Genomic DNA, 23,807 nt, shown 5'->3' on the forward strand with positions numbered 1-23,807 from the left:
CTATTATTTGTGTTATCTTAGGCAGAGTATCACTTGCAATGACTTCTCTTCCCACTCCCACACTATTACCTCCATCTTTGTCTATCTTTGGTCTTCTCCTTTCGCTCATCTACATGCTTTTTTTTCCCAAAATATACTTCGTTCATAAAATTTGTAGAAGTACATTACAAAACATTCCGACTTGAAAATTATAGCAAGTGCAATAAAATTCAGATGGTCTCCATACAGCATGTTCCACTTTTAGATGCCTCAATACAATTGCAATACTCTTAATATTTACAATATACATTCCATGTCAGGCATACAGCCGGAGGAAAAAACATTTCAAACTGAAAATTATAGAAAGAACAATAGATTTCAACTTTTCTCTTTACAGCATGTTCCTTTCTAAGCTCCTCAACACAACATCAATACTCTTGATATTCACAATGTACATTTAATGTCAGTCTTACAGATCGAGGAGTTCTACACACTTTCCAGCCCCTTGGTGCAGAATAGCTGAAAGGCTTTCGACAGTGGCCTTTCCCCATTACACCTTTGTGGTTGCTGCCCCAAGCTTTAGTGCATCCCTCAGCACCTAGTCGTGGACCTTGAATATGCTAGTCTGCAACACTCAGTCAGGTACAGCTCTTGGCACTGGAAGACCAAAACGTTTCAGGCAGTGCAAATGGTGTCTGTCACCAAGTTGATGGTCCTCCAGCTGCAGTTGACATTTATCTTGGCGTGTGTCCCTGGGAACAGCCCGTGGAGCACAGAGTCCTGCGTCACAGAGCCGCTCGGGATGAACTTCAACAAAAACCATTGCATCTCTCTCCAGGCCTTCTTTGCAAAGGCACATTCTACAAGGAGATAGACTACAGTCTCTCTCCCACCAACAGCCACCTAGAGGGCAAGGTGCAGAGGGGGTGAGGCTCCGGGCACATAGGGGAGGGCCTTTCTCACCACCAGCCAAGCTATGTCTTGGTGCTTGTTTGAAAGTTCTGTCCATGAGGCATTCTGCCAAATAACTTTGACAGTCTACTCAGTGAACTATTTGGCAGGATCTATCATCCCCTTTGCCCGCAGGGCTTCTAGGACATTACGTACAGTAATGGACTTGTGGTCAAAGGTGTTTACCTGCATAAACTTTACCATGGCGGATAGGTGGTACAGCATGGTTCAACTGCTTGGAACATTACGCTGGAACGTGGCCAGACCTATCCTTCACAACACTGGGGACAAGTACAACCTCAGTACTTGCTCAGCTACATGTTGACCCTTGGCAACAACATCCAAAAGCATGGCATTATTTTTTACTTGGACGCTGACGATACTCAGGTCTACCTCAACACCATCCCTCTCTTGCATCCTGCACTATTGCTAAATTATCAGACTGCTTATCCAATATCCAGAAATTGCCAGAATGAGCAGAAATTTCCTTGAATTAAATATTGGGAAGACTGAAGCCATTGTCTTCAGTCCCCACTCCAAACTCTGTTTCCTAACCACTGGCTCCATCCTTCTCCCTAGCAACAGTCTGAGACTAAGGTTGTAAACTGTCTGGTTTAGTGTCCTCTTTTGAGCTTCTGACCACATATCTGCTCCATCACTAGACTGCCTATTTCCATCCGTAACTTCACCTGGCTTCACCCTTACCTCAGCTCATCTGCTGCTGAAACCTTCATTCATGCTTTTGCTACCTCTAGACTTGCACCTCTAGAATGCCAATGCGCTCCTGGCTGGCCTCTCACATTCTACGCTCCGTAAATCTGAGGTCACTAATTCAAATGTACGTGACCTTACTTGCACCAAGTCTCGTTCAAATCCATCCATGGCCTCGTTCCTCTCTATCTCTTCAATCTGCTCCAGCTGGAGGATGAAAGTGACATGGCAGCTGCTAAGGTAGCGGGCACACACATGCATAAAGCTCTTGCTGTTGTTGCATACCAGCTGAAGGTTTAGGAAGCCTTTCCTGTTGATGAATCTCGCTGGTCACTCACTTGGTGCCTTGATGGCCACATGAATGCAATCAATGATGTCCTGCACCTTTGGGAACTCAGCACTTTAGCTCTTTGTACCTTCGAGGCCCCATCAGTATGAAATTGTTTGTATTATCCATCTTTCGCAAATAGGGCATCAGTGACCTGTGAGACACAATGATGTCCTGCAGCTTAAAGATGCCACCAAGGTCTGCTGCTGATCCTTGGAATGAGCCAAAGGCGAAGAAGTTCAAGGTCACAGTGACTTTAACGGCTACTGGCAGGGCGTGGCAAGCAGTGCAGTGAGGTCTGAGGTCTTCATCAATAAGCACACAAATCTGTTGCCATCTGCCTAGATAGACACTGTCTTCAGCAACACTGATTCTCTGGCATGTCTAGGTATCTTTGGTGATATATTCTAAATTGAGGATATGGCCTTTGTTGCCTTCCTGGTCTTCGTTCCTCTCCATGCCCAGGGCTCTGCATCTGCTCCTGAGGATGCTGATCCTCAATATTACTCAACCCCTTCTCTAAGTACCCTTTATCATATTTTTGATTACGCCGACAAGCAGACTTAAGTGTTATCATTGCTTGATGTCTATAAGACAATATAGTGGAGGGCAGGGGTGGTTAGGTTCCAGGCGGTCTGTGTTGGGGGTGATTGTTCGTGGTGAAGATCTGAGTTTCATTCAAAGTGGATGGCAATGGGATTATTCAGACGTGCGTTGTTACTGCTTTTATTTCTCTCGCTGATGGAAGTTGAGTGAGTGACAATCATCTGTCATAGGGCTGAAAGCCACTGCGGTGAAATACTGATAAATCAGCATTGCCCTTGTGGCCATGCCAGTTTGCCTATTGCTATGAGCACTGGGGCAGCCTTGGCAGCTTCCCCTCCATGCCTGGACACCAGGCTCCTCTGGAGCGGCCCCCTTCGTCCTCCCCCTCTTTTCTTCTTCCTCTTCCCCGTCCTCTTCCAAGGAAGAATTGCGTTCTAGGTCTCCTCCTCTTCCAGCTCCAGTTTCTTTGTACAGTCACGTGTACAGCACACAGCAGGCAGCCACAATTTGAGACACTCTGGCTGCCTCGTACTGGAGAACATCGCCAGACTGGCCAAGGCAATGAAAGCACATCTTCAAGACTCCAATGGTCTCTTCAATGCAGGTATGTGTTAGTTGATGGCATTGGTTGTAGCACCTCTCTGCAACCATTGTCAAGAACCAGACGTGTATCAGAAGCCATTTCTTCATGCGATAATCCTTGCATCCCACCAGAAGCCACCCACAGAATCTGAATGTTGGTCTGAAGATGTCCAACACCTGGGACTCTCGGAGAATTAAAGATATCATGACAACTACCTGGGAACCAAGCACACACCTGCAAGATTCGCTTCCTGTGGCCACAGACAAGCTGGACATTCATTGAGCGCAAAATTTTTCTGTTTAGGAATTTGGCCGATTAATCTGCTGGTGCCTCAATGGCCACGTGGGTACAATCACTGACCCCTTTGACCTGAGGGAAACCCCAATGCTCTCTGTGCCTATGCTGGCCCATCTGACTCAAAATGGATGTAGTACCCTGACCTCTGACACAGGGCATCCATGACCTGCCTGATGACATGTTGAGCTGCTGCCTGAGATCTGCAGCTGACCCCTGCAATAAGCCAGGTGCACAAAAATTCAGCACCACAGTGACCTTGACGGCTGCAGGTAGGGGTCTTCCATGGGTACTGAGGGGCCTCAGGTCATTGTGGACCAGAGCACAAATGGCAGAGACCAATTGGCTGAAAAAGTGCAGTCCCCCAGGTGCTTTCTCATTTGCAGGTAGCTGACTCTTAGACAGTACACCTGTTTATTGTAGCGCCTTCTTCCTGTCACTGTCCCTAGTTCTGCTCCTCCGATCTTCTCCTGACCAGGAAGAGGCATCGATTGATATTCTTCCTCTCTACTCTCTCCAATGTCAGAGTAACCTGTTCTTATCTCAACTTCCTCACCTACTGCTTGTTGGTTCATCAGGGCTTCTTCTACCAACCTCTGATACCCAAGCGATGCCAGCAACCTCATAGAGTCATAGAGGACTACAGCACAGAAAAAGGCCCTTCGGCCCACTGAATCTGCACCGGCCAAACAAGTACCTAACTATTCTAATCCCATTTTCCAGCACTAGGCCTATAGCCTTGTGTGCCATGGCGTCGCAAGTGCACATCCAAATACTTCTTCAATGTTATGAGGGTTTCTGCCTTTACCACCCTTTCAGGCAGTGAGTTCCAGATTCCACTACCCTCTGGGTGAAAAAATTCTTCCTCACATTCCCTCTAAACCTCCTGCCCCTTACCTTAAATCTATGCCCCCTGGTTATTGATCCTTCCACCAAGGGGAAAAGTTCCTTCCTGTCTACCCTATCTATGCCCCTTATAATTTTATTCATGTTTTATTCACCTCAATCATGTCCCCCCTCGATCTCCTCTGCTCCAGGGAATATAATCCCAGTCTATCCAATCTCTCCTCATAACTAAAATTCTCCAGCCCAGGCAACATCCTAGTAAATCTCCTCTGCACTCTCTCTAGTGCAATCACATCCTTCTTACAATGTGGATTCCAGAACTGCACGCAATACTCTACTGTAGCCTAACCAGCATTTTATACAGTTCCAGCATAACCTCCCTGCTTTTATATTCTATGCCTCGGCTAATAAAGGCAAGTATCCCATATACTTTCTTAACCATCTTATCTACCTATCCCGCTACCTTAAGAGACTGGTGGACATGCACACCAAGGTCCCTCTGATCCTCGGTATTTCCCAGGGTCCTACCATTCATTGAGTATTCCCATGCCTTGTTTGTCCTGCCCAAGTGCATCATCTCACACTTATCTGGATTAAATTCCATTTGCCACTGATCAGCCCATCTGACCAGCCCATCTATATCCTCCTGTAATCTAAGGCTATCTTCCTCGCTATTTACCACCCCATCAATTTTCATGTCATCTGCAAACTTACTGATCAACCCTCCTACATTCAAGTCTAAATCGTTTATATATACCACAAACAGCAAGGGACCCAACACCGATCCCTGTGGAACCCCACTGGACACAGGCATCCAGTCACAAAAACACCCCTCGACCATCACCCTCCGCTTCCTGCCACTCAGCCAATTCTGGATCCAATTTGCCAAATTGCCTTGGATCCCATGGGCTCTTACCTTCATTATCAGTCACCCATGTGGGGCCTTATCAAAATCCTTGCTGAAGTCCAAGTAGACTACGTCAAATGCATTGCCCTCATCTACACACCTGGTCACCTCTTCGAAAAATTCAATCAACTTGGTCAGACATGACCTCCCCTTAACAAAACCATGCTGACTGTCCTTGATTAATCCCTGCCTCTCCAAGTATAGATTCATTCTGTCCCTCAGAATTGCTTCCAATAGTTTCCCCACCACTGAGGTTAGACTGACTGGCCTGTAATTCCCTGGTTATCCCTTCCTCCCTTCTTGAATAACAGTACCACATTGGCTGTCCTCCAGTCCTCTGGCACCTCTCCTGTGGCCAGAGAGGTATTGAAAATTATTGCCAGCGCCCCTGCTATCTCCTCCCTTGCCTCACTCAACAGCCTGGGATACATTTCATCCAGGCCTGGAGATTTATCTACTTTTAAGCCTGCCAGACCACTTAGAACCTCCTCCCTCTCTATGCTAATTTCTTTAATTATATCACAGTCCTTCTGCATGATTTCCATACCCACATCGTCCCTCTCACCCGTGAACATCGACGCAAAGTATTCATTTAGAACCCTACCTACGTCTTCTGGCTCCACACATAAATTACCACTATGGTCCTTAATGGGCCCTACTCTTTCCCTAGTTATCCTCTTACTCTTAATGTACCTGTAAAATAACTTTGGATTTTCCTTTACTTTACCTGCCAATGTTTTTTCATGCCCCCTTTTTGCTCTCCTAATTTCCTTTTTAAGTTCCCCCCCTACACATTCTATACTCCTCTAGGGCTTCCGCTGTTTTGAGCCCTTGGTATCTGCCATAAGCCTCCCATTTTCTCTTTATCCAATCCTGTATATCCCTCAACATCCAGGGTTCCCTAGATTTGTTGGTCCCACCCTTTGTCTTTACTGGAATATGTTGGCCCTGTACACTCCCTATTTCCTTCTTGAATAAGTCCCACTGCTTTGTCGCAGATTTACCTAAACGTAGCTGCTCCCAGTCCACTCTGGCCAAATCATATCTGATCTGATTAAAATCGGCCTTTCCCCAATTTAGAACTCTGATTTCTGGCCTATCCTTGTCCTTTTCCATAACAACCTTGAATCTAACAGAGTTATGATCACTATCTGCAAAATGCCCCCCCACTGATAGCTCTGCCACTTGCCCGGCTTCATTCCCTTAAATTAAGTCCAGGACCGCTCTCTCTCTTGTCGGATCTTCTACGTACTGGCTTAAAAAGCTCTCCTGGATGCATTTTAAGAATTCCGCTCCCTCTAAACCTATCACACCATGACTAACCCAGTTAATGTTTGGGAAGTTGAAATCCCTCACTATTACTACCCTATTATTTTTACACTTCTCTGAAATTTGTCTACATATATGCTCTTCTATTTCTCTCTGACTGTTTGGGGGCCTATAGTACACTCCCAGCAATGTGATCGCTCTTTTTTTGTTTTTAAGTTCTACCCATATGGCTCCATTTGAGGAGCCTTCTAAGATGTCATCCCTCCTTACTGCTGTAATTGATTCCTTGATCAATATTGCGATACCCCCTCCTCTTTTACCTCCTTCCCTGTCTCACCTAATGACTCTATATCCTGGAATATTGAGCTGCCAATCCTGCCCCGCTCTCAACCATGTCTCTGTGACAGCAATGACATCATACTTCCATGTGTTAATTTGTGCCCTCAGCTCATCTGCCTTATTCATCAGAATCCTTGCATTAAAATAACTATAATCCAACCTTGTCAAACTCCCTTGTGCCTTAACTGGCCTATAATTTCTATGCCTTCCAGACTCACTTGCTCTGTCTTCTAATTTTGGCTGTGCATCTCTCCCTGCTGAACCTCCTCTCAGGATCCCATTCCCCTGCCAAGTTAGTTTAAGCCCTGCCCAACAGCACTAGCAAACCTCCCCACAAGGATGTTGGTCCCATTCCGGTTCAGGTGTAACCTGTCCGAAAAGTAACATGCCCGTAACATACAAGATTCAGGGAACATTCAACAACAAACCTGAATTACGCAAATTTTCCTCACTCTAAATTAGAGAGCTTGGATAATGTTTCTGCCCGGTTTTGAAACAGGGAACTGAGGCGAACGTGATAACCACTGCAAAATAAAAACAGAATTACCTGGAAAAACTCAGCAAGTCTGGCAGCATCGGTGGAGAAGAAATCAGTCAACGTTTCGAGCCCTCATGGCCCTTCAGCAGAACTGAAGCATAGTTTCAACAAGGGAGAAATATAAATTGGTTTAAGGTGGGTGGGGGGGAAGAGACACATTGAGGGTGTGGTGTGAGCAGATAATCAAAAGATGTCAGAGACAAAAGGGTCAAAGAGGTGTTGAAGGTGGGCCACTGCACTGCACAAACATTCCACTACACTACAGAAGCATGGTCCCTCTCAAGAGTCCAAACACTCACTCTTCACAAAAGCAAGCATCTCAACACCAGAATTGGCAACTCTGTGCCACTACATGAGGAAATGAATTTAAATTTCACATTTTATAAACCTTTTCAGACCGCATTCATTAACCCTGACGGCTCCCTGCTGTGCTCCTGACAGCTATGCCCTAACACGGCCCTCCGTTTTCTCCATGCTTCTCCAGTTGAAAATGCCAAGCTGTTGCTCCCCCGGCTCCCAACGAGCTCAACAAGCAGTTAATTGGAGGCAGGTTGCCAGCTCCACCCCCCGCCTTCTCTTTAAAAACCATATTGCATCTCTGAGACGCTAGGAACCAGTGCCGCCTTAAAATGCGTGATTTTCCATGCTTGCACACACTCGAACTCACCCCTACGGGCGACTGAAATTCAGCCCTGGGTTTGTGTGTATTCATCAAGTGAAATATTTGAGCTTGGGTTTATTCTTTGGCCAAAATCAGTAAACTGAAGACAAACATTTAGGAAAAAGATCTAAAAGCTTAAAATTTGTTGTAATACAAACCTCTTATAAACTTCACAATAATAATTGGAGTATAATGTGGGAAAATGTGAAATTGTCCCTTTTGGCAGGAAGAATAAGAGAGAGACGCATTATCTAAATGGGGAGAGATTGTAGAGCTCTGAGATGCAGAAGGTTTTAGGTGTCTTAGTGCATGAATCGTAAAAGGCTAATGTGCAGGCACAGCAAGTAATTAGGAAAGCTAAAAGAATATTATCATTTAATGTGAGGGGAGTTGAATACAAAAGTAGGGAGGTTATGCTTTAGTTTTACAGAGCACGAGTAAGACCACCTCTGGAGTACTGTGTACAATATTGGTTACCATATTTAAGGAAGGATGTAAATGCATTGGAAGCAGTTCAGACAAGGTTTACCAGACTAATACTTGGAATGGGTAGGTTGTCTTATGAGGAAACGTTGGTCAGGCTAGGCTTGTGTCTGTTGGAGTTTAGAAGAGTAAGAAGCAATTTGATTGAAACATATAAGATCCTGAGGGGACAGGGTAGATATGAAGAGGATGTTTCCTCTCATGGGAGAATCTAGAAATAGGGGTCACCCATTTAAAATAGAGATGAGGTGAAATTTTTTCTCTCAGAGGGTCGCGAGTCTTTGGAACTCTCTTCCTGAAAAGGCCGTAGAAGCAGAGTCTTTGAATATTTTTAAGGCAGAGGTGGATACATTCTTGGTAAGCAAGGGGGTGATAGGTTATCGGGGGTAGGCGGATTTGAGGTTACTATCAGATCAGCCATGATCTTATTAAATGGTGAAGCAGGCTTGAGGGGCCGAATGGCCTACTCTTGCTCCTTGTTCGTATGTTTGTATGTACGCTTTTAAAAAACCAACCAAGCCCCTCTTATAGTCAGTAACATTTACAAATGAAGCAGGGCCCTATATCAAGGCAATTCTAAGTTCTGAAATAAAATGCCAAAAAATATAATAACTTAGGCTCCAATGTAGGACAGTTTTTTAATGTTTAGCAAGGTGCCAACATATGCTTCTAAAATACCCAAGAAAACAGGCGGCATAATTTCAATAAAAATATTCAGAATTAGATAAGTAAAAACTTTTTGTCATTGCACCCACTATTAAGCATTATAGAACTGCATGAGCCATTTACCTGCCAAAAAAATTGTAAACAGGACACTGACCAGCACTGAGAAATTAAACATTTCATAGAATTACACCAAACAATTTCCCCAAGTTGAGTGGCAGACGTAGCCCTCAGGCCCATGTAACACAAGTGGGTGACTGCAGCAGAGTAAGAAACATAAGTGCGAAGAGAAATGGAGTCACTTGCCAAGGATAAATAGTCCTCTAACAACTCTTAGCTAGTCTTGATGACACCACCAGTAAGGTCAGAGAATTATTAACTGTATTACAACCAGGACTGCTGGTAAAATAAAATGATTGACTATTTTTGTTTGCGTTTGGGGATTTTATCTTCCTTCTTCAACCGTGAATGATTCCCATTATCTGAATTCAGTTTGATTGTACACAGCAAATCGTGCCAACATCACTGATACCTATGAGCCAAACCACAATGTGCTTGCCAAATAAATGTAAGACTACTATAATGGTAGCCATTATTCCAGATATGTCTGCTAAAAACTAAATTAAAGGATGCCAATAACTAGGCAGCTCAGAAGTTCTAGTGTTACAGAACTGGGTTTTCTGCCTTGCTTCTTATTTGAACTTGCCTATATTCCTCAAGGGACTTTCACCAGTTTTGCTGAGTTGGTTGTAGTATTTTACATTAAAGGAGTGCCCCATGTCAAAGAGAAATGAAAATGACAGGATTAAGCCTGCCTAAAAAATAGAAAGTCTTCCGCCCAGCACAGAATGGCAGGAAGAAAGGTAGGAATGGAAACAAGAGATATACTCCTACCAAAAACTGGTAAAAAAATGTTATATTTTGGGACCAGAAGCCATATATTAATAGCAGAGGTATTTTAACTTCTCCATTGCGTAGAACACTTATTTTCATTTCAAAACGTTGCTCAGCTCTGTGACTGCCTCAGCCCCTCTGTTGTAAACTGGCCTAGGTTTTATATTTATTTGGATTTAGTTTGTCTGTTTAACTTGACAATTTTTAAAGGCTTTTTACAAACATGCATCCCGCAATAGGCTGTCAAAGTCAAGCGGCCATTTTTGTACTCACACCTTGAATTTAGAAATTAGAAGAAATAAATGCACACTTACCTGGTATTCAGAATTGCGCTGCCACTTCCGATTGCCGGAGCTGCTCGGCGCCTGCATCGAAAGACTCCTCGCAGGCCCCAGTGAAGTATGGATCCAGCGCATTCGAGGAGGCCACGCCCCCTTTGTTACAGCACGAGGTGCCATAAGGCAGGTAAGTTTTAAGGGCCAGGGAGCAGGTAAGTGTCTAAGGTAAGTAGATAGGATTGTTGCGGGGGGGGGGGGGGGGCATGGGTGTGTGGTGGCGTTCCGACGTCGGATTGGGGGTGGGTGGTGGGTGCCCCGAGGGTGGGTCGAGAGGTGGGGAAGGGGAGGTTTGGTGGTGCCCCGAGGTCAGGTCAGTGGGGGGCGGGGGATGGATGTGTCCTGAGGGGTCGGGTTGGGGAGTGGGTGTGGTGGGGGCTGTCGCGGGTTGTCCCAAGGTCAGGTCAGGTCGGGGCAGGGGGTTGGGGGAATATGTCCTGAGGGGTTGGGTTAGTGGAATGTCGTGGGGTGTTCCAAGGTCAGGTCGGGACGGGGTGGCGGGGGTAGGTGTCCCGAGGTTGGGGTGTCCGGAACTCCAAGGTCGGGTGGGGGGTGGTTTGGAGGTGGGGTCGGTCTAGGTCTTTACAATAGTTACCTAGAAGTTAAAAGGAGGTTTTAATTCTTCTAACATTTTCTGGGTAACTATTGGTATAACCCCGGCGGAACCATCAAAATTTGCGATTTAAATCGCATTTTCAGATGGTTCCTAGCGCAGCGCAATTGTCCAGAGGAAGTTAGCACTTATGGGCAATTGCCGTGTAAACCCTTGCCTGGGAACCTGCCAGAAGGATTCCCCAGTGCATCTTTGGGGTACCCCCCCAAATCCGACTCTGGGGAGCGCAGAAGTTATGGGCTCTTATCTAAAAAGAAGCCATTTTGTGATTTGAACACCTACTGCCAAACTACACAACATTTTAGCACACTAACCGCTAGCATTGTAGCAACCGAACAATAATAGAGGATTATTAGAAGTATTTCAATTACTCCGTAACTGAAGGATAAGTTATTAATAATCAGGTAGTTAATGAAAGTCAGATTATATCTATTTCTGTATTTTTCTACTCACATTCCTATGTTACAATCGAAGTCTGAGGCTTAAACTTGCTGTGACAGCATGTTGTGAGAAAGGAGCCTACACTATCCTGTAGACGCCCCTATTAGAACACACTGTCCTTGACCAGTCTAGTACAGGGCCTAATGAAGAAGGCACTTATGCAGTATTGAGGTAAGGAACACATATTATAATAATCCATTGTCTTATGTTTAAGGCAATGTGTGCAGATGGATAGATCCAATTAAATTAACCCTTAAAACATTATTGACCGATTGGCTAATAACAACAACTTTGGGTCAAGGTAGGGTGATGCAAGATTTAGATATAAAAGAGGGTTTCAGCAAACACAAACAAAATGTTTCCCAAGTGAAGGTAAACCAGTTGTATTGTGTTTTTTCAGTGTGAGAATGGATAGTGTAGCATTGGGCCCAGGGACAGAGGCAGAATTCCTGTTGGCATAGACCCCGGATAGTGCAGATTCCTTCCGAGACACAGGCAAAATTCCTGTCAGCAAGAAGGTTTGAAGTCATTTTCTGCTTCTTCTTGACTGCCCATCCATTTGAAGTCTATAGTGTATTATTGATAAGTATACCTTTTTGTTCTTCTGGTCCTTTAGTCGATTGATATGTGTTTTGTAATTTTATTGTATCCTTCATTCAATAAACTGTGCTATTATTTGCTAATTCAGTGTCTGAGTCTTTGTCTGATGGTTATATCTCTGTTGAACTAAAACAGTTTAAAGAGTTAATTTGGGATCCAGTAATTAGGCTGCATGCAACTAAGTTAGACAGTCTAAATTTATCAAAACATCCCCTTTTTAAACATACACTGTACTGTCATACTTATATGTGTATGACCACTCTAAACATAAAAGCAAAATGCTGTGGATCCTGGAAATCTCAAATAAAAACAGGAAGTGCTGGAAAAACTCGGCAGGCCTGGCAGCAACTGCGGAGCGGGAAACAGAGTTAACGTTTCAAGTCCAATATGACTCCTTCGGAACAGTTCAGAAGAAGAGTAACGTTGGACTCGAAACGTTAACTCTGTTTCTTTCTCCAAAGATGCTGCCAGACCTGCTGACTCCTCTAACACTCTTTACTGACCTCCCATCCTCACCCTTCAACTTATCTACAACTGTTGCATGTATCTTGCCTTCAATTACCTAAATTGGTTCTCCAGTTCATAGTAAATGTATAATCTTTTTCCTCGTTTGTAAATCTTTCCAAAGTATCACCACACCCATTCTCTACAGACTCCTTCAACCATATAACATCCACCAAGCTATTCTGCTCCTTTGAATCTTCTCTCCCTTCACCCACTATTGGTAGCAGAATTTTCAGTAACTTACAGCTTCCTCTATGGAATTCCTTTCCTAAATTTCTCTGTTTCTCTCTTTTATAAAAACCTTCAAAAATCCAATTCTTGATCAAGCTTTTGTGTATCCTTCCTAATCTCCCCTTGTTTGTTTCCCATACTCCTACATGTGATGCATTTTGGATTATTGTTTATGCCATTCTCTATCATTATATTTGACAATCTTTTATATATATTATGTATATAATATATGGCCATGGTCCTACAAATGCCAATAGGATATGATTATACCTCATCAACTAATGAAAATATGTTTAACAGTATTAGTATGGCATTAAAAATTTACCCCCAAAAATGGTGGGGGTAAGCGACAGTCTGAGAAGATTGCTTGTCCAGTAATATCAAGCATTTCATGACAGCTAATGCTCACAATGCAATGCTCAAAACAAATTGTCTTATTGTTCTACCCTGAAAATACATGGAATATCTTAAAATTACCGAGAAATAAGGTATTGTTTGCCACTGTTTGAGTAAATTCAGTTTGCAGTCACGGGGATATTCTGTAAGGAGGTAACTGCCTTTTACAACACACATCCCAAAAATGCCATACCTTAAATATAATCCTGGTCAGTACAGAGACAAAGCCTGCATGCCACTGCAGAGCTTTTCACTAGCGTCCACAAGGTGATAAACGCATATAACCGATTCTTTGAACTTCATGTTATCCAGAGTGTTAAAGGAGGGGTCTTAGTTTTAAAAATCAAAGTTACAAAGATTACAATGAACACTAATGTGCCCTTTTTTTTGCCAGACAGTAAGTGATGAGCACATAATTATTCAACCAGCTTGGTGAAATTGGGAATCCTACAGTGAGAGGCTGAATCACACTGACAGTATTGTTACCCCAAGCAATCATCTAAAGTGACTGCATAAATTCGACAATTTATATTCATTTAGCTCATTTACATGACCGCTTTCTGATATCATCAGTATTCAATGCATAAAACTTACAGAACTGCATCGTACTAAAAACTAATTATAATTATAGAAAACTAAACCAATACATTTTCCAGTTGGTTCCCTTATTCACGTTTCCAATGTTTCTCCACTAATACTGCGTCCAATTCTTTGTCCATGGAACTTTCCATGAATCTTTCAATGTTCATTCAGCTACCCATTAAAGTTAACTACTGTACCTTCCACAGTGATGGCCAACATACTCAGACTCAGATGTGCTGGATCACCTGGCCCTAGTGATTAATGGGAAACTGTGTGGGTTGGAACACATGCCTGTAAATGAACCTAAATAACTGCTCTTCCATTTGCCTAAGAGGGAAAAAAATAGGCATTTTTTTTGTAGAAACTTGCTTAATTTTCCAATAGCTGCTGCCAAGGTAAGCCAGCACACTCCCAGGAAAATCTCTCCTATGAGCTCAGTTAATGGTATAACAGTGTCAGCTGCATGCACTGCTACTAACTTCCTTTTACATAAAATAAAGTTTATTTGTATTCTAAATAATTTGTTTTACATTCTGTAACAAGGCCTTAAACAAACTTGTTGAAACAAATGCACACACACACAAATGGCCAGACTGGAATAACATATTGAGGAATCCTTTCATATTTCATTAGTCGAGGAACTGATTAGGGAACAGGCAATCCTAGATTTGGTATTGTGCAATGGGAAGGGTTTAATTAATAATCTTGCTGTGCGGGGCCCTTTAGGGAACAGTGACCATAACATGATATAATTCTTCGTTTGGATGGAAAGTGAAGTCGTCCGATCTAAAAATAGGGTCCTAAAGCTTAACAAAGGAAACTACAAAGGTATGAGGCGTAAGTTGGCTAAGGTAGATTGGGGAACTTCATTAAAAGGCATCACAGTGGGTAGACAATGGCTAATACTTGAGGAACGAATGTATACATTGCAACAATTATACATTCCTTTCTGGCGCAAAAACACAACAGAAAAAGCAACCCAACAATGGCTAACAAAGAATAGTATTAGATCCAAAGAGGAGTCATATAAAGTTGCTAGAAAAAATAGCAAGCCTGAGGATTGGGAGCACTTTAGAATTCAGCAAAGGAGGACAAAGAGATTGTGAGAGTAAACTTGCAAGGAACATAAAAACAAACTGTATAAGCTTCAATAAGTATGCAAAAAGAAAAAGATTACTGAAGACAAATGTAGGTCCCTTACAGTCTGAAATAGGAGAATTTATAAAAGAGAACAAGGAGATGGCAGAGCAATTAAAGAACTACTTTAGTTCTGTCTTCACAGAGGAAGACACAAGTAACTTCCCAGAAATACTAGGGAACCAAGGGTCTAGCGAGAAGGCGGAATTGAAGGAAATTAGTATTACTAAAATAATAGTGCTGGAGAAATTAATGGGACTGAAAGTCGATAAATCCCCCGGGCCCGATAATCTACATCCCAGGGTACTAGAGGAGGTGGCCACGGAAATAGTGGGTGTGCTGGTTATCATCTTCCAAAATTCGGTAGATTCTGGAACAGTCCCAGCAGATTGGAGGGTGACAAATGTAACCTCACTATTTAAAAAAAGAGGGAGGGAGAAAACAGTGAATTACAGACCTGTTAGCCTAACATCCTTGGTAGGGAAAATGCTAGAGTCTATTATAAAGGATGTGATAACAGGACCACTTAGAAAATATCAGTGGAGTTAAACAAATTCAACACGGATTTATGAAAGGGAAATCATGTTTGACAAACCTGCTGGAGTTTTTTGAGGACGTAGCTAGTAGAATAGATAAGGGAGAACCAGTGGATGTGGTGTATTTGGGTTTTCATAAAGCTTTTAATGAGGTCCCACATAAGAGGTTAGTGTATAAAATTAATGCACATGGGGTTGGAGGGAATATATTGGCATGGATTGAGAATTGGTTAGCAGACAGGGAACAGAGAGTAGGAATAAATGGGTCTTTTTCAGAGTGGCAGGCGGTGACTAGTGGGGTACCACAGGAATCAGTGCTTGTGCCCCAGCTATTCACAATATATATCAATGATTTGGATGAGGGAACCAAATGTAATATTGTCCAAGTTTGTCAACGACACAAGACTTGGAGGGAATGTGAGTGGTGAGGAGGGTGTTAAGAGGCTTCAAGGCGATTTAGACAAGCTGAGTGAGTGGGCAAATACATGGCAGATGCAGTACAACATGGATAAGTGTGAAGTTATCCACTTTGGCAGGAAAAACAGAATGGCAGAGTATTATTTAAATGGCGATAGATTGGGAAATGTTGGTGTACCTGAGTGTCCTTGTACATCAATCACTGAAAACAAGCATGCAGGTGCAGCAGGCAGTTAAGAAGGCAAATGGTACATTTGTCTTCATTGTGAGGGGGCTTGAGTACAGGTGCAACGATATCTTACTGCAACTGTACAGGGCCTTGATGAGACCACGCCTGGAGTAGTTTGTGCAGTTTTGGTCTCCTTACCTAAGAAAGGTTATACTTGCCATAGAGGGAGTGCAGCGAAGGTTCACCAGACTGATTCCTGGGATGGCAGGATTGTCGTATGAGGAGAGATTGAGCCGACTAGGCCTGTATTCACTGGAGTTTAGAAGAATGAGAGGAGATCTCATTAAAACATATGAAATTCCTACAGTGGTGGACAGACTGGATACAGGGATGATATTTCTTCCGACAGGGGCGTCTAGAACAAAGGGTCACAGTCTCAGGGTACAGGGTAGACCATTTAGGACTGAGATGAGGAAAAATTTCTTCAGTCAGAGGGTGGTTAACTTGTGGAATTCTCTACCACAGGAGACTGTGGAGGCCAAGTCACTGAATATATTTAAGGAGGAAATAGATTTCGGGACTCTAAAAGCGTCAAGGGGAATGGGGAGAGTGCGGGAGTACAGCGTTGAGGTAAGGGGTCGGCCATGATCATATTGAATGGGGGAGCAGGCTTGAAGGGTCAAATGACCTACTCCTGCTCCTGTTTTCTATGTTTCTATGAAGCACACAAGGGTTTCACTTTCTGACAGATATCGTTCTGTACATTGCCCATTTCAGCTTTCTCCTTAGTATCTGTGGCTTCTTTAATGGTATCACTTGACTCGTGATTACCGCGTTCGACTGTTAGTACTTTCATCACCAAAGCTAAGGTTATTAAGTAGAACTCTTCAGAGCAATAGAACAATTCATGCCAAATCAATAAAGAATATTTCTAAAATTCAAGGTTATAGTTTTCTTCACTGAGAGGAAGATCTAGTTATGTCTGAAAATGACCTGTTATTTTCAGCACATAGGCAAGTCAACACAAAGCAAACGTATGGAGCATAGTTTCAGGGGATAACATTCTGAGAAGAATTAAAACTTTTCAAGCATGTCCACCTTCACAAATGTTGTCACTATAGGGACGCTAAACTGTTTCTGGTTTGCTCAATAGTATCGAAACTGCTTCAACTGCACCAAGAGGCAGCTGGTCAACTTTGAACGTGGCAAAAGACCAATGTCTAGTTCTAACTGCAACTGAGCCTTCAAGTCTGCAGTGACAATCATGGCAAAGAGTTTAAAAAAACAGACTGAAGAAAATCAGTTTGAAATTCTCACACCACAATAAAGGTAAACTGAATATCGTCGAAGAAAAAAACTCTGTAACTACGTTAATTTTGATTGAAAAAGTTCTCATATCTGCTTAAATAGAAAGCTTTAATTTAGTTCAAAATGTTCATGTAACTATTCTAGTAGCTTTTGCCCAAATGTGATGGAATGTTGTTTTAAATTGAGGTCTGGGTTGCTTTTTCTGCAAGTGAAAAGGCGCCTGTTCGATAATGTCACATCTGTAACAATTTACCAGAATGGCCATATTCAAACTCTAGTGTAATCCCTTAAAAAATGTGTGGGGAGGATATTTGTTCATGTAATAATCTGAGTATTGTACTGTCCTACTCAATTCAATAGTCATGGTTTATATCAATTTTCTGGAATTGAACTTTCTTATAATAATTTCAACATGGCTTCATTACACCCGGGAATCAGCTATAATTACAACTGTAAAATAAATATTGTGAAACAGTTATTGGGGATGGGATTAAACCATGTCATACAGTCAAAGGCAAAAATATGAAAAATGATCAAATTCTACAAACAAGGTTTTGAGGCTAACAGAAAATTACCCAAAATGCTACAATCCACCAACGATATCCTACTATCCATAAGGAAATACAGTTAGCAACATTTTTCAGTTCAAAAGATTCACAGTGAAATGTCAGCCAACAGTTCAGTTTTAACTTTAATTTAAAACACATTTGCTTTTTAGTATTGGACACCTGACCTTGCAATGGGTTAAGGCAATCAGTACCTCAGCCACACAGCCTTGGAAGGTCATAGGTTTGATCCTCAATCTGTGCTGAGTTAGTAGCTCTCAGGCAGGGTAGTTGGGCACTACAATTTGTCTCAGTACCCTTGAACATGGAGTGGGGCGGAAAATGAGTCATATTTTCCACTCCAGGTGAGAAACCCGTGACCCATACCAGTGTATCAGGTGACAGCAGTCTCAAACAGTTGAAGGGACAGGCAACATGCATCATCACTGTGGTGAGGAACCTGAGGATGACCAACAACTATGGAACCATATCCCAGCGAGCAATCAAGGTAAATGGGAAGAAAAAGGAAAAAGAACATACTTTTGCAACTGTTACAACAAGGAGTTGACAAAACAGTCACGCAATGCGATATACTTCACTCCAAATTTACATATCGGGGTGAGTGACCGAAGACAAAAAAGATCTGAAAATTTGTGACAAGGAATCATGTAATTATAGCACTTTTTATGATCTATAGTGAAGTGCAAATGTTTCTAGACCACTTCAAATGGGCGAAATTATTAGACTTCAAGTGGGTAGAAACAGTGGTTCTCCCGTTACCTCCTATTACCATTAAGACTGTGGACCAATGCTTTTGTCTCAAATCACCAGCATCAACAGAAGCATTTCAGCGTTCAATCAAGTAACTACATGTCATACAGGATGAAGTCCATACTAACGACAGAACATAACCTTGCTGGATTGTGTACATGTGAAGCGAAGCAAAGGACTAAGGTAGAGCTTTGCAAACTATTTACAAATATGATCCCATCTTAACTCACCACCACTTTCTCAATGGCAATCAGGGGTGGGCAACATATGCTGACCCTGCCAGCTGAGCCTACATTCCATGGACAAATAGATATATGAAAAAAACTCTTGAAAATTAAAATGACCCCAGGCACTAGCAAAAATAAAACAGCAATAAAGCAGCCTAGCAACATCAGTATATAAAGTTTGCGTATTATGGATCAACATATAATACATCGGAAAAATATGAAAAGCTGTGGTTTTAAAGTACTTTGAAAAAATATTATTTTCTGGACTCATAGGTTTCAGTCAAGCTCGCCATATTCTCTGGTGACAGACTTGGTCCTCCTCTCCTCCCACCCACCTTACGCACACATTGCAATCAACCCCTCTCCCCCCGCCACACACTCACTCCGCTTCCTAAACCCCCTCCACCCATTGACTCTCACCCAGCAACTCCTCTCAGTTTTAGAAAAAAACACAGCTTTCCTAAAATGCTGAGTGTGACTGTGCATTTCCAGGCTGCTTCTGTTTTATTACCTCCTGATATTCACAGACAACATGATCAGTGTTCAAAAAGCCATTATGCCATGACAAAGATTACTTAATACTAGTACTGTTGTGATGTCTTCTCTTCTGTCTATAGTCTGTACACTACAGATACACAGATTCTGAAAACTGAATCATTTAGCGACAGTTTCTTTTCCCTTTGCACAGCTATTCTGTAGCACATTTTAGCAAATACTTTCTGGAATTCCACTGATTCACCGAGGAGGTTTAATGAAAACGTTAACTGGCAGTCTTAGTTGTTTCTCTTAATAATCTACTTCCTCTCTCAGTATATCTTGTGTTTTCAGTGCTCTACAGGTTATTTGTAAACTTTGGCATTAGTCAATGAGAGTTTCTAACTCTGATAATGATGATATTATATGCTTTTACATACCGTAGATTCAGTAAGTCCTCCTACTGACACAGTGAGACCCAGCAAAACACGGTACTGGTAAATTGGAAGCCCTAAAAGTTTTGTGATAGGAGGAAAGGCTTGAGAGGGTGCACTCCAGTTCAGGGTTTCAAATTCTGATCTGGAATGAAAGAATAAAACCATGAACTATTTTTATTCTATATAAGGCACAGGAATAAGTTAAACCATACCAATATTATTTTAGCTTACATTAGACCTACACAACACAACATCATGGGTTATGACAAAAAATATATATATTTTTGAGGAAGTAGAATGCACATGCCTAAATTTGTAACACTTTTATTTGAAGCAAGTTAGGTAAAATCTGGTTTCTTTTGGCATTTGGGAAAGTGTGAAGGCATTCACTTTGGGACCCAAAACAGATAGTGTATTTTTTCAATGGTGAGAAGGCCAGGTACAAAAATAATTTAAAAGGCAAATAGAATGTTGGCCTTTATTTCAAAGAGGGCTGAAATACAAAGGGGTGGTAGTTATGTTGTACTAAGATATGGTCCTGGTTAGATCTCACTTAAGTGTAGTGCGTTCAGTTCTGGGTGCCACACCTGAGGGCTAATGTGTCTTGGAGGGAGTGCAACGCAGATCCCCCAGAACAATGCTAGAACTAAAAAGGTCAAATTATGAGAACGAGTTGCACGGACTAGGGTTTATATTCCCTTGTGTATAGGGGATTAAGAAATGATCTAACTGAGGTGTTTAAGATGATTAAAGGAGTTGGTTGGGCCGGCAGAAACTATTTCTTCTAACCGGGTAGTCCAGTCAAGGGAGCGTAACCTTAAAATTAGAGGTAATATTAGGAAACACGTCTTCACACAAATGGCAGTGGAAATCTGGAAGATTCTGCCCCAAAAAGCTGTTCAGGCCAGCTCAATTGAAAATTTCAAAACTGCAACTGGTAGATTTTTATTAGACAAGGGTATGAAGGGTTACAGTTATTAAGGGTTATGGAACCAAGCCTTGATCTAACTGAGTGGCAGAACAGACTTGAGGGCTGAATGGCCTACTCCTGTTCCTTTCTATCCTAATACTTTTCTGTCCACTCCTGTTGCATAGCTGCAAAGTCACTTAAATAACAGGTGGCTGCACCAAGCTGAAGGTAGATTTTTTGGCATTTCAAATCTTTACTTGTGATTGAAAGAGAAGGAATCACTTTGTACCATCCACATGCCACTTTGCCAGTGTTAGTGCTATGGTCGTGTTAGATGCAATAAATTCCAGATCCTGGAGAAACTTTGGCTTTAAAATCAATCAAAAAAAAGTTTGACATTAAGGGAATTACTCAATGTCTGGATTAAGAAGCTGATAATATTACAAGTGGATCAAATTACCCTGACGTCAAATCATTCAGTCAGGTAACAAGCTGGTGTAAAAGGTCTCTATCAACTTTTCATTCTGACATATTCACACAAAATCACTAAGCAACCCCATTTAACTCCAGTTAGAGGTTTAAATTAGTGAGTTACCAGTAACGTGCTTGTTAAACTAAACTGAACTCTTTATTTTCTACAATAATTATCTTGTACTAATGTTGGTTTGTAGTTGTAGTATAACATGTTTTCACTGATACATTCCTAATACCTTGTTACTTTGTTTCTCTAAATAACTATGACAGGTTTAACAATCAAATTTAGGGATAAAGCAGTTGGACATTTTATTTTTAGCATCAGCTTCTCCAACTCCAGATTACTGCAGTCTTCTGTGCCACCCTTGCTAGCCCTTTCTCCGTCACTACATTTGTTGTCTTGGGAGCTCTCCAATATCCACTTTGTTTGGTGTGTATCTCCCTTCATTCATAACTCTCCATCTGTGCTTCCAGCCTTCCCCAGCCCCAATCATCAGGCTCAACATGCTCCCCTCACTCTTAAAGTTCTTTTTCCTCAACAAACGTGTTTTAAATTGAAAGTTTAACGGAACATTTTACAGCACCTAATTCAGCATGGGCTGCTTTTGTTTGTTTATGCCTTGAAACCTTATTGCTAAATCCAGTGCGCCAACCTTTAACACACATTTTAAAATGGATTTCAGTGAAAAAATTTTTTTTTTTACCTTCATAAGGTAAAATGATGAGGAAAAGTCTGGGCCATTTAATAACTCACCGTGGAAATATATTCTCTAGCTCCTCCCGGTGTGGAATATGTGGAACTGCAGGGTTATCGAAGTGTAGGATTCGAAGAAAAACTGAGCCAGCATGTGCTCGGAATCGATCGATCTTCTCAGCTGACAGTTGAGCCATGTAGCACATCATTTGTCTGCAACTGTGCAGAAGTAGGAAGCAGCGTCAATGATACAGAATTCTATAGTTCTAAATCTTAAAAGATTAACCAGCATCACAAAAACAGATTATCTGGTCACTATCAAATTACTTTGTGCAAATTGGCTGCCACAGTTCTTACATTACAGCAGTGACTACACTTCCAAAGTATGTAATTGACTGGAAAATGCTCATTTGGAAAGGCACCATACACATCAAGAGACTTCATTGGGAATGTGCCGAGGCGAAGTCGAGGCATTGGGAGGGAGCGCACAAACTTCCAAACAACCCATCTACCCAACTCTTCAAGCACCACCTGCCCCACATGTGGCAGAGTCTGCAGATCACACAATTGACTTGTCAGACATTTCAGAACCTCTCGAACTGGGAGCAAGTCATCCTCGATCCCAAGGGACTGCCTGAACAAGAAAATGTAAAGCATTCAACTTGAAGTCATGAACAGCACTATGTAAATACAAGGCAAGAAAGGCAGATAAGCTTGCAGACTTGCATCTATATGGAGCCTTTCACTATCTCAGGATGCCCCAAAGCACTTCACAGCCAATATGTTGAAGTGTAGTCACTGCTATAATTTCAAAATGTAGCAGCCAACTTACACACAGCAAAAGTTTCCACATCTACCTTCCTGGTTGTCAGAATCTATGACACAGCTGAAAACTAAAATGAATGCTCGGAGTTATTAATTGTGACCGCACTGTCCAATGCAGTTAGCTTGAGGCCCGGTCCCAGGCTTTTGAACTCATCAGTGCACAATTTCACTAGGAAATGAAAAGGGATGGTCGCACCTAACACCTTTTACAGAGTCAATACAAGGTACATAGCTGGCGACCTGACTATGGATAAACTGCATACCCTTTCTACACCAAAGATGTCAAGTGCAGATGGTTGGAAGACAGGGCGAATTCACAAGAAAGTAAAAATAATGCATGTAATAACTTTTACCTATTAAATGCCTCTCACTAATGTATAGGATCATTAATGTACAGGTTATATTAAGAGCCTAACACCTTGTAGCTAATAACGAGGATAAGTAACCTCATGACAAACTAAAATTACAACTGGGACAAGTGAAGTATTTTATACTCACTTATCAGGAGAGATAAGCTGAGGGTGGGTCTGCACCAGGAGTATCGTTAATTCCATCAAACTTGTCATGGCAGCTTCTCGTACCCTGTTGATAATTAGAAAACAATAATTGGTACTGAGCTCACAGTAATATTTTGCTTATCTCAGACCAAACTAATTGTGTCATGGTGAATTTTGTCGAACAGATAATATGTCCAAGTACGAAAAATCTAGTGAAGTGGACCACTGAAAGACACAGGCTCAAAAAGGTTAACAAATTCAGTAACAGCCCCAAATGTACACTTCTGACAGGTGATAAGAGAGGCCATTTAGGACCGAGATGAGGAAGAATTTCTTCACTCAGAGGATAGTGAATCTTTGGGATTCTCTACCCCAGAGGGCTGTGGAGTCTCAGTCAGTGGGTTTGTTCAAGACAGAGATGGATAGATTTCTATTTATTAAAGATATCAAGGGATATGGGGATAGTGTGGGAAAATGGCATTGAGGTAGAAGATCAGCCATGATCTCGTTGAACGGTGCCAGAACAGGCTCGAGGGACCGACTAGCCTACTCCTACTTCCTACGTTCCTATGTAATACACAAACTACAGTGGAACAAGAGGTTTTACCCAAATATCTTTCATGTATTAGACAAAATAAAAGTGTATACGATGAGGCTAAAGGAGGATACTATTGTTGAAGGCGCCAGAATTA

At 42.1% G+C, this 23,807-nt stretch overlaps 1 protein-coding gene across 1 annotated transcript in view; it reads right to left on the reverse strand.

Annotated features, from left to right (window-relative positions):
* The window catches only part of tbcd (tubulin folding cofactor D), a 270,699-nt gene that overhangs the window by 25,186 nt on the left and 221,706 nt on the right, over nt 1-23,807 (reverse strand). Inside the window, exons 30-32 of the mRNA XM_078570695.1 lie at nt 23,117-23,200; nt 21,854-22,012; nt 19,719-19,857 (exon numbers count right to left, since the gene is read on the reverse strand). Of these exons, the coding sequence (XP_078426821.1) occupies nt 19,719-19,857; nt 21,854-22,012; nt 23,117-23,200 (382 nt within the window). The remainder of the gene's footprint in view (nt 1-19,718; nt 19,858-21,853; nt 22,013-23,116; nt 23,201-23,807) is intronic.

The sequence above is a fragment of the Cetorhinus maximus genome, chromosome 24 (assembly GCF_964194155.1).
Source record: "Cetorhinus maximus chromosome 24, sCetMax3.hap1.1, whole genome shotgun sequence".
In the NCBI taxonomy this organism is placed as follows: Eukaryota; Metazoa; Chordata; class Chondrichthyes; order Lamniformes; family Cetorhinidae; genus Cetorhinus; species Cetorhinus maximus.